The following is a 12332-nucleotide window of genomic DNA, read 5'->3' on the forward strand; positions in this document are numbered from 1 at the left end:
CAGCCAGGCACAGGATACCATGAGGATCACATGAGCTAATTCGTGCAGTGTGTGCTCATCCTGGGACAGTGCTCGGGAACAATAGTCATCACTGTTATTTCCGTTGTACGTTTTTTAAAGTTTCATTTATTTCCCTAGTTTATAGCTATTGTTTAGTGTGCTTTATGTTGCTGTGATAAACACTGTGACCAAGAGCAACTAGAGGGAAGAAGCATTTATTTCAGATCACACTCTTGGGTCATAATCCAAGACTGAGAGAAGTCAGGGCAGGAACTAAAGTAGGAACCACTAAGGAACTCTGCTTCCTGGCTCACCGTGGACCTTCTGTTCAGCTGTCTGATTTTATACAGCCTAAAACTAGAGCCTAGGGATGGCACTGCCCACAATGGACTGGGCCTCCTACATCAATTATCAGTCAAGAAAATGCTCCATAGATACGCATATAAGTCTCTCTGATCAAGGCAATCTCCCAGCTATGACTCCCTCAGAAGATAACTTTGGCAGCCAAAGCTGACTGAAACTACCAACTACACTTGATTTCACCTTTCTTTGCTAATAAGTAGAATCTAATAATGCTTTTTCTTTTCCCCTGGGATTTTTTTTTTCTAACCTTGGCAAAGAATATGAGAAATCTCTGAGCACACTAAGTAAGAGCAATGATAAGTCAGTGAAAAGCTAAAAACATAATGGTGGGAACATACTGAGAAAAGAAGTAGTTCCACTTAGCACAGGCCTTGGGTGACAAAGGTTATACACACGGGGAGTCACTGGTGTATTTTTAATTGTAATGCACAATGGGCCTTTTCTTAGATGACACTTCTACCCAGTATAATGTTTTCACACCCATTTCCTAGCCCGCATGGAAAACACACACACACACACACACACACACACACACCAATGTTAAAGAGCTCTGAAAAACCACTGAGTTCCTCCTACTCCAATGGGACAGCAAATGTATAGATAGAACATTCAACTCATTGCATCTTTTCCACATATTCAGACTGCTATAATGTTCAGCAAGAACACCTACCTTCATCTCATCATTTATGCATTTGGCAAAACTAGGCTTTTCTCCCATTGTGGTACACAAGTAATGGGACACTGAATTGATGTTCCCCAGTTCCAGTTCCATGGAAACAGGTGTGTAGAATTGCCGAATAGTGACGTTAGGTGTGCTGTTTGAGTTGGAACAAAACAAGCCAGGGAGTTAGGGAAACATTACCAGTACACACACACACACACACACACACACACACACACACACACACACACACACACACCACAGCTTGAGATAGATGGCTTAGGCAAATGTGGCATTTTCGAAGAACACTCTATATTGCTATATTGAGTAATGACCAAGAAACTTGGTTGGCTCCATTTAAGCAAAAAATAAATAAATAAATAAATAAATAAATAAAAATTAAAAAAAAAATACAGGACCAATAATGACTAATGTTTCTAGGAACTTGGGCTATTACTATAATCAGAACATTTTTGTCACATTCATATTACTCATAAATAAACCCATATTCTCCTTGCTTCCTTGTCATACTCAGCCAATAAATATAATGAATAGCATTGTAGGAATCCTCCTCACTTGAAATCCGTAGCATTGTGCATTTGCTGGAGAATTTCAACTCTGATATCCTGCTCCCCAAGACAGTACACACCGCTCTCATTAGCCTCCCCATGTAGATATTCTACCAAGTGGCCTATGTGGCCCTCTCCCCTTTCCAGCCATACCCACACCTCTGGCTTTCCAGCACCAATGCTTTCCCAGGGCCAGAATTCTCCCACCGAAAGTTAACTTTCCTCTACCAATTCATGTGTGACTCTCCTTTCAAATCTTCAATCAAAACTGCCAGTTTTAGGAAGTCACCATCAAGGCTACACCTCTCTGGTCCCCTTTGGTTTTGTTCTGCACCCCCCATATCACTTTTGGCTGTGTTTGCCCACTTCCTCATGAGTGGGTCTGCATGACATCTGTTACTTCATGGACCTATGAAGCTTTGTTCGCCTTGACCATCTTCAGACACACACAGATTTCAAAGAAAACTATTGTAGGAAAATTTATTAGGTCAAAAATCCTCTAATAAAGTCCCATCTTGTATATATACAATTTCTTATATATGTAAATTTATAGCTGTCATTATACCTACCATGTCTTTTTTTTACTATATTCATGTTTTTATTTTCATTCTATTCAGAATGAAATTCAAATGAATTTAGTTTTTATTTATCAATATGTACAGTAAGCAAGATGCCAAATGACCTTGTTTAGATAGAAGGTAACTTTCCAAATGTCGTTAAATTAACTAAATGTCTTCTAGGTTTATTGTAATTTGATGTTGTCTCTTGTCTCACTTTCTCCTTCCTTTGATCTGGTATTGAAGTCACAGTGCTATGTATGTTTTATGTACAAGAGCTTTGATGTGAAAGTCACATCTGAGATCAAGGATTGTCTTTAGCTCCCTTATGGCATGAGCTATAATTGAAACTGGAACCATCCAAGGTGGCATACTAAGTGCCTGCAGATATCTACAAAATGCAGTGCCCTGTTCATTTCAGCAGCATCTGTTTTACATGTTACTTTGTCACTGTAGTTGATCTCAGAGCAGAGACCATGGGGAACTAGACACAGAGCAGACAAGTCTTCAGCCCAAGAGCAGTGATTATGGAAGTTCATGATGTCTGCAAGTGTGAATAGGATACTTGCTGCAAATGTACCAGCAAAATCTTGAGAAAGCAAGGTTCCCTGGCATGAACCGAGGTTGGAGGGCATTGCTGGCCAATCTCATGTCCTGATCCTATGGTCCACTCATGTGACTTCTAGGTTGTTATAGAGCAAGGTTTGATATGTTGAAACCTCTTGGTTTTATAAATGCCAGATGTGTAGTCAAGCACTGACTTGTAAATGTCTGTGGTGCCTATGATTGATTGTATTTTTTTCCTGCATGCTCATCCATCAGTGGTGTTTGTAAGTAGCAACAAATGAGCCTGATTTGTTCTCCTTTGTAGAGCCAGGCCGAGGCCCACTACAAAGGAAGTAAACATGCCAAGAAGGTCAAAGCACTAGAGGCAACGAAAAATAAACCCAAAATGGTTTCTTCCAAGGACAGCGCAAAGGCTAATCCCAGCTGCTCCATCAGGCCAATCACAGGCGACAGCTCTGACAAATCAGGTCAATGACACTTTTTGTTCTTTGGCATTGTTGTGTTCCTCCTACCCCAACCCACCCACCCCAACCCCATTTTCCTCCCCCTTGGATGTTGCATGTAACTCTCCATGATTTATTTTTGTAATATGATGTTTCCTTCACAGGAAGGAATATGTGTTAGCACAGAATGTAAACATTTGATATGTTGCCATTCCATGTTGTAAAATATATGCATTTAAATATATGTGTGTATATAAGTATATATGTATTAAAATAATCAAAGGCTAGCTCTCTCGTGTTCTGACAAGCATCAAGTAATGGATATAAAGCAGTGATAATCCCTCTTTCTGTTCCTCTTATGTTTAGTTTGTGTTACAGGCTTTTTTGGGAAGAGATTCTCAAGCTTGTTAATAATGGATTTTTTTTTGTATCTTCTAATCTTAGTGAAGAGTTGGGGGTGATGTTTTTTGGAGAGAATGACATTTGTGGGTATGAAAATTTGCTTAGAAGTAACAGATTCTGACTTCATAACACCTTTGTGAAGCTCAATTACAAATTGACCCAAATAATTTAAAGGAATTATTTACAATGCCATGAATTGCCTAACAGAAAGCCTTAACATATAATTAGAAATGTGCTATTGATGGAAGAGCCTCACAAGAAAATTCTTTAATCCAGAACCTGTATTATCTGAGTGAGTTCTTTCAATTCGAAACAAAATCGTCTCTCTCCTTTTCAGTGTGGATACCATGAAATTGGATCTTGATAGGCTTCCCTCTCACAGCTGCCCTTGGGACCCATAATGGATTTGTCATCCTGTTTTAGTGGCTAGCTGAGGAACAGTGTCTGTTAAAGGACACTAGGAGGACGTGTCTCATTCTTTATGTTTGATTCTGGCATTTGGGACTTCTATGTTGTGGGAAATGCACACTTCAGGTTCTCTCCTGATCATCAAAACCCCTGCAGCACTTGAGGAGGAAGCTGAAGAATGCTTACCCATGACTGCCCAGGGCCACTGGAGACCAGCAAATCCATTACTGTAAGAGGAGAGTTCAGAAAGCCTCTTCAAATAAGAAAACTATGTACAAAGGAAACATTATTGCTTAAGTTCTTTAGATGCTGGCTCCAAAAGCATGGACTTCAGTTTAGAATTAAGCTACCAAATTTGGTGTTAATAACGATTCTTTGTGCTTTATATGATAAGGTCACCAAATTATCTTATCAGAGAAACATGATAAATACTTGATTGTTACATAGCACTTCTAACCTTGTATAGAACAAAACCCCTTATAGACAAATATAAAAGCTAATACTTAACCTGTGGCTAAAGCAGTTATTAGCATAGACACCAAACATTATTTCCATGTGTGCAATTTCACAGCCAGCATCACAGCACATGGTGAGGCCAACGTGAAGACAGTTATCTGCTAGGGTTTGCCCTGTGTTTGGAAGAGCAGAGTCCCTCATCCCCTGACTTCCTGCCAGCTTTCATTTCCCACAGAATATTGTTGCCTTTATGAAGCAATGCTCTGCCAAAGGTTTTATTACCTGAACTGTGGTCTTTACCTCCAGCAGAACTTACCAGTAAAAGGATAAAATAATGGAAGTTAGTGTCACCCATTCCTTCAGTTTATTTTGTGGCTTGAGTTAATCAAAGAGCCAGTGGGCTCTATAAATACTCCAGCATCACAATCAAATATGATCAAACCCTGCAACTATTTGGGAACTGTGTTTGCTCTAAGGACAGTAGTAAAAGGAATGAGTATAGAGTGGAGTAGAAAAAGTCAGATTGTAGAGGAGATAGAATCAAGGACACAGCAATGTGGACATAGAAAATGCAGACGAGAAAGACCAGGCTATAATCGCAGCCTCTCTTAGGCTTATAGGGTGCTCACTGAAGACTGTGGAAATACATTTCAACAATTCAAGGTTTTTCTTCCAACATTTGAATGTTAGTATTCACCAAGGACTTATGTTCCTGAAACAAAGAGACCTCCTAGGCAGCTGTTTGCCTGGTGAGCTATTAGAACAATCTAGAGTCAAGGATGCCTGGGATCTAAACAAAGGAAGCAAGCCAAGGTTCAGGAGAAACCCTGGGGGATGAGAATGAAGAGATGAAAACAGAAATCACAATGGTAGCATCTCTAAGGTATATGTAAGGCTGTCTTTAACCCCACAGTCTCAGCTTTCCCTATTACTGTATGCCTGCTGTAGTACCTGTAGTCTCTCCGCATGTAGCTCTCAGTGCTAAGCTCCCTAGATTTGCACCAGCAATAAGGGAAATATTTGTATATGGGAGCACCTAATTTTCAGTGACACCTTACTCAAAAATCTATATATTTGCAAACACACTGATTAGATTATTCGTGGTTTGTATAAGTATTAATGTAAATGAAATACATTGTTTCTATGAGAGCTAACAAAGCACCAACATCAATTGGGAGCAGTATTTTAAAATAATTGAGTTGTACTTGTTAGATATATGTTCTTCCCCTTTAGCTGAAACTCATTTCTAAACAAGAATTCCTTTGTGCTTTATAGAATTTCCAAATGAGAAAATTAGAAGCTTTGCGCAAGTAGAGACTATGATCTAAATAACATAACCAACCGTGAACTGCTAACCTCCTAGTTCTAAGCCCTTGAACTGCTCCTGAGGCTTTGCCATTATTACAGATTCTAGTCTGTGTCTCTCATTCATCTAATATCCTGTTTGAGAAAAACACAAGACAAAAAAAAAAAAAAAAATGCTTTGTCAGACAACATTGCCTCTAAAGAGTTGGCTGAAACTGAGTCAGCCACAGGGACTCCATGCTCGATAGTCAAGTCCCGTGACACTAAAATTCCCCAGCAGTGTTTTCTTGTTTTTTGTTCTTTGTTTTTTTTTTTTTTTTTTTTTCTTTTCTTTTTTTTTCCTTCTGGATGAACAGCCCCTCTCAACTGGTTTTAGTGTCTCTGATACCCAGGTTTTTGGATGAGAAGTCAGCCATCTGATGTCTAAGCTTCTGGTTTCCAACGACATAGACAACTATTATATCCACAGAATTTACTAATCCAACTTCAAGTCTCATATTTTAGTATCAACTTTACAGAAGAATGTTGTTTTAAGGGAGCACTTTTGAAGGAAAATAAATAAATAAATAAATAAATAAATAAATAAATAAATAGCCCAGCATTGAGGGAGGCAGCTTTTGGGAGAGCAGTGTTCTGGGATTCATTGAGTACCATTGGACATGAAATTAGGATGTAAAGTGTCTCCTGAGGAACATGATGGCCCTGAAGACCCCTCTTGATCCTTCATGCTACGCAAGAGCATGCTCAGTCTATTCTAAGATGTGTACTCCCCATCTTGTAGGGGTTGGGGAAGGCTTCCTACCTGCAACTTTGACACTTGATATAACTTGTCCCCTTTTATGCTGTATTTGGAAACATAATTTGGCTCATGTTGAATCTGGGTCTGTACAATATAGAGAGATCTGTTATAATAGAGCCAGCAGATATAAAAATGTCAGAATGACATGGCAAGCTCTCTGGATCTTTCTCTCGGGTCAGTAAACAAAATAGGCTTAAACTACAATAGCAGGTTCTCGTTTATAGGAAATTCCAACTGCATGATTTTTTTAAAGGCTAAAGAAAGTTAAGTAAGAATAACTGGTCCACTCTTCCTTAGACGTTGAGATACAATTAAATGTAAAATACAGACACATAGCTTTCTGGTCTCCCAGGATCTGCCCCAACTTTTAATGATGCTTTAGTGGGCGTTAGAAACATAGTGAGGAAGGGGAGGGAGGGAGTAGTTGGAGTAGTTGGGGAGAATTAGGGTCAGAACACAGCAAGCATTAGGCAGCTTCAGGAAGATAGCTGGAACAGATAGGCTAGACAGTGTACCCAAATCTCTCCCTGGAGTTCAAGTGTCCTGATGGCATGAAACACTGCCCATTCCTGTGATGATATGCCCCACAGATCACACTGAAGGTTCTTTTTAGCATTTCAGAACTTGTAATAGGTTCAAATTCACAGAGCCTTTGAAGGAAACCTTATTTCTTACAAAAAACAAATCATCTACACAATCAGCCATGTTTCATAATCCTAGGCTTTGTATAAGGCCTTTAAAAATTAATGAACTATTATAACAGAGGAAAACATTCCTAGTTTAAAGTATATATGGCTTAGAACTAAGCAGGCTTTTCAATGGTTGCTCTCCAGACAAAGGAAGGCATGAGGAGTGTTCTCCAGTGTCCAGCTAAATTTACACATGCAATTAAGAGCAAAAATAAAGGGCTCAGAGTGTTCTGCATGAAATGCAACAATAGGAGCATTATTAACATGCTTGGTTTACAAAATGCAGACTTATAAATGTGTTCATATGGAACCTTCAGGAACCTTGCAACAAGTAGGGCTAAAAATCCATATCCACCTTTTCTTCAGTCATGCAACCAGCTGGATTTTCTTACAGTTGGTTGACTTCTGTACTGTAGTGTAATATAGTATGTGTGTGTATGTTGATCAGATGAGGGGTTACAATAAAGAATAGAAAGATTATTTTTCCTCCTTTAAGTGCATTTCAGTCTTAGAACATTTCAAAATTAGGAATGAGTGATATAAAGACAAATAATATGTAGTTACCACCATCATCAAGTTGCTCCTCAGAACATGGTATCAGCAAAAAAGCGGAAACTGGGAACTGGGAAAGTAGAGCATCCTGAGTGGGAATCTGCATGACTCAAATCCCAGCAAATCCGGAACAACAAGGAACTCAGGCTTCTTGCTCCAGGCTCATTTGATCCCGAAAGCTCCTAACTTCTCAGAGTTAGAACACATGCAAGAATGCCAGGGGATACAGTTGTGAATCACCAAAGAACTGTTTCCCGGAATTAGAGAATAAGAGCATACTTTACTCTTCAGTAGACACGTCAGGTACTCCCAGTGACTGTGAGAGGGGATAGCATACATTGTTTTATTGATAATCCTAAAATTCTTGTGTGGCTATTGATTTCAGTGCTGAACTATAATAGGATGGAGCTTTATTTTGGAAGTGATGGACTTTTTATTTATATGGGGAATTTGAATAAAACCATTCACTCCAGGTAAAAGGCATTTGAAAAATGTCCTTAAAGCTCAGACTCTGCAGAGACAGATAATGCTGAATGAGATGAGTCCAAGCTCAGAAAGGACACTGCCAGTGTGGCACAAACCTCACCTGGCCTCCAAGCAGGTGCATTTTGTTCATCTTCAGTGCTGTCCAGATTCCTGACAGAAACTTAAAACCATTCCATTGAAAACATGGGCAGTGAGGACATGAGGATTGTTTTGTTTGCTTCACACCCATGACTTTTGGAGACTGAGATGGTGGTGGAGGTGCTGGGGTAGGACACCTTAGGGCAGATTATTGTAATTGTTAGCGTGTGAGGGTTTTGCATAATGGCCATTCCTCTGGTGTGAACTCAGAGCTGTTATAGCCTCACACATAGTTCATTGTAATTTGCCTGGGAAGGCTTGTCATTGAGTCACGTATGTTTCCCTATTACCTCATGAAAAAACATCTTCAATTTTGTCAAAGAGTGCTTCTCCCAAAGACTCACCCTTTTTAGGGGTCCCACTGTGTGTTTAGTTTTTATGTGTCGTTACAAATGGAGCCAAGTTTTCCAAAAGACAGCTTCTGATTTCCTCAGACAGCCTCTGGATCTCATCTGTTAGCCAGCAAGATCTTCCTAAATGTGCTGTCTCCCTTACTGTATCCAGCAATAGGAATTTGTGCTATTAAATGGAAGAAAAGGATACTTTTTGCCCTGACAGTACCTGTCATTCACAGGTAAGTGCCATCATAAATTTGGCATACATCTACCCAAATCTAGGAAACCAAGATTTAGTAACCCTCATAAAGTAATAGATTAACTGTATTTAAGACAAACATATTAAGCCTCAGATTCTGGGGTCCAATTCGTCTGAAGAGAACAGACCATTATACTAAAGCTCATATACTCACAAAATGCTTGTACATCATGAAGACCTCCAAAGGAAGTTGCACAGATGAAGCTGCCTCCATCTCTGGCCATGTGCCCTGAGCATGACAAGAGCAACCTGCAAGGGGAGGCCAACAGCTCTTCAGACATTTGTCTCCACTCGAAAGTAACTTGGGAAACTTCTGACCATTTGCAATAGCTTCAAGGAAAATAATACCAAGGGTTTACTGTCACGCTTTCTGCTTTTAAAAACTGCCTCCTGGGGTTGCTTTAAAAGAAAGAAAGAAAAAAAAGCAGAAAAAGGTGCAAGTGATTTATGATCAACCTGTTAAATTATGATTTACTGGGGACATGTTGTAGACTACATTCCCAACCCCATAAACCATGGGTTGTGCTTCATTAAGCTTATCACCTTTACATACTTTCTCATCTTCAGCCCTTTCTTGTTTCAACTTTTATTCATCTCTTTGACTAATTTTATTCACACTATTTCTGCATCGGGAAGCTACTAGGATATAAAAGACTTTGTACACTCACTGAATAATTTTGTATAGCCACAAATGCCCTTGAGATTTCAACAAAGGTTATTATTTATATTTTAATGGCATTCCTCTTATTTGCTTCAGGATAAAAATTCGCTTGTTGTGGCATATTTTTCTGACAAGGGTGGCTGCTCACATAAGAGCTACTCGATGAGTATTTTATATTCTGTGGGCAAGGCACATGTGTGAGACAGTTTTTTAGGATTCTGGGACAAATTCTAATAACATATCTAGTGCCACACAAAAATCAAAAAGTTTTTTCTGGAACTTTTCAGAAGTATATTCCTTTCCCCCAGCCTTGCTCAAGGAGGCCCAGATATAGCTTGATCCTCTGCATGTGGAAAATGCCAGGCTCAGCCTTGTCAATGCCCAGAGGGGCTGATTTGGCACCTGTACAGAACGTAAGGGCATTAAAGACATGGTTTCCTACACCGAGAGTCCTAAGGATGTTGTGGATTTCACAGGAGCCCAGGTAGAGATTTCTTGTAGGTGCAGAGCTACCAAGTACCACTGGTTCATTGCCCAGAAGAATTGTGGCAGCAGGGACACCACAGGAAGCTCCTAATAGACAGCGGCCATAAGAACAGTGGACGCAGAGTTGGTCTCAAGATAGCCGAACTAACTGTATAGTTCTAGCGTGTCAGCCTGAGAGAGTACAAACAGGAAGCCAGGTCCCTGCCCTAGATGGTGAATGAGGCAGCGTTGTCCTAGTTAGCTCTGGTATCCTCTCAAGTCAATATAAAGGCAGCCAGGTACAGGTTGACAGATCCCTCTGTGTATGACTACAGTGTTGAACTTAGGGACAGCCCAACACACTTCCACTTGTTTAGAGAGAAATGCGGGTGTTAGATGTTGAGCAGTTACTCAGGCTAGAGGCAGTCTTGGCTATCGAGAGCAAGCCTTTAAAGGACTTGGGTGATCTGTGCCTCCCGGGCAAGTCCCAGATGGCATTTGTGTCAATCAGTAAGAATTTTATCCACTCATGTATTTAATCTCCAGCTATTTATGAAGCTTTCCTGGCATGTGGCTATGTGGGCATTTCTTATGGGCTGTTAATGACTTAACCTCTAAATACACTTTTTTTTTTAACTTTTAAACATGAAGGAGCATAAATAAATACTAGAACTACTTCTCACCATAGACTATTTTATTCTTGCGTTTTGATATTTGAATTTCTATCCAAATTTCATAATTTTTGCCAACTTAACTAGCAAAATGGCTATTAAGTTAAAATGCCATTTTTCTCCTAGCACATCATTGTTCCTAGTTCTCTGTTAACAAATTATTTTACTCAGTACTGAAATGAATTGATGTGCAGCCATTTCGTTAGTGTTCATGAGGGACTGGTTCTGGGACCCCCAAAGTATACTAAAATCTGCAGATGTTCAAATTAATTATATAAAACAGCTAAGTGTTTGCACAGAACCTACATATGCCTCCTTAGCAAAGTGTTTGCACAGAACCTACATATAGCCTCCCTAATACTCCTACACAGAATAAATGCTATAGAAAAGATTTTTGTTACTGCCTTTAGAGAATAACTATAAACAAATATCTATAATTTTCAATACAGATGTAATTCTTACCTAAATATTTTTTTATCCATAATTGGTTGAAATTATAAATGTAGAACCATGGGTGTGGAAATTGACTATCATGCATTTTGCATTTAGGGAAAATTGTTTACTTCTTTCGGCCAGAATTATACCCAGTTCCTTGGCTAACCCAGAAGATATAATGATTAATATCTACTTAAAAATATGTGGGATAGTTGATTAAGTGCTTGTCTCGCAAGCATGAATACATTAGTTGATCCCCAGAACCCACATAAAAAAATGTGGCTCTCTCTGGCAAATACTTGTATTCCTTGTGCTGGAGCTGTGGAGACAGTTGGATCCTGAAAGTTCACTGGCCCACTTGATGAGTTTCAATGAGAGACCCTGTTTCAAAGGACAAAATATAGACAGTGCACTTGGGGAACAGCTCTCTGAGCTCTGCATACATACATATACATGAACAGGACACACACACACAACCACACACACGCATATATATATATATATATGTACATATATGTGTGTATGTATGTATGTATGTATATATATACATATATATGCATGCATGCACACATACATAATGCATATATATGTTCCCTACTGACTATTCAGCATTGTGGCAAGCACTGGTGATTGAAGGGTCAGTATACCTTGAATTTTAGGTACCTTGGGGTCCACAGAGCTCAGGTAAAGAACTTACATTTAATTTGACAGAAACAGGATTTCTTTCCTTCTCAATTCTCACATGCCATCATAATGTGTCCTTATGCCCTAATGAAGATTATATGTGATAGACACAGACCAGACAGGAAGGGAACTTTCAACTATTTGTTTGTGTTCTCCTTGTGAGGTTAACCGAAGGCCAAGCAGTGCCCTATCTGTTTCTTGCTCTTATGGTCAGCATCGGCTTCACCTAAGTTTAACCACAGTCCTGAGTCTGAAACAAGCAACTCATAACAAGGAAAGGTTGATTTGGGCTCCTAGTTTTGGAGGCTTCCATCCATCGTCATGTGTCCATCACTTTTGAGCCTGTGACAAGGCAGTACATGCCAGGAGCTCATGCCAAAGCAAAACTACTTCATTGCAAGAAAGCAAACTAAAAGAGGGTGGAACA

General features: G+C 39.5%; 1 protein-coding gene across 6 annotated transcripts in view; it reads left to right on the forward strand.

Moving 5' to 3' along the window:
- Positions 1-12332, forward strand: part of Znf385b (zinc finger protein 385B) — a 383090-nt gene that overhangs the window by 345724 nt on the left and 25034 nt on the right. For all 6 annotated transcript variants that reach the window (XM_051184403.1, XM_051184400.1, XM_051184399.1 and 3 more), the window contains one exon: positions 3022-3184. In XM_051184403.1, coding sequence (XP_051040360.1) covers positions 3022-3184 — 163 coding nt within the window. The remainder of the gene's footprint in view (positions 1-3021; positions 3185-12332) is intronic.

The sequence above is a fragment of the Phodopus roborovskii genome, unplaced genomic scaffold (assembly GCF_943737965.1).
Source record: "Phodopus roborovskii unplaced genomic scaffold, PHOROB, whole genome shotgun sequence".
In the NCBI taxonomy this organism is placed as follows: domain Eukaryota; kingdom Metazoa; phylum Chordata; class Mammalia; order Rodentia; family Cricetidae; genus Phodopus; species Phodopus roborovskii.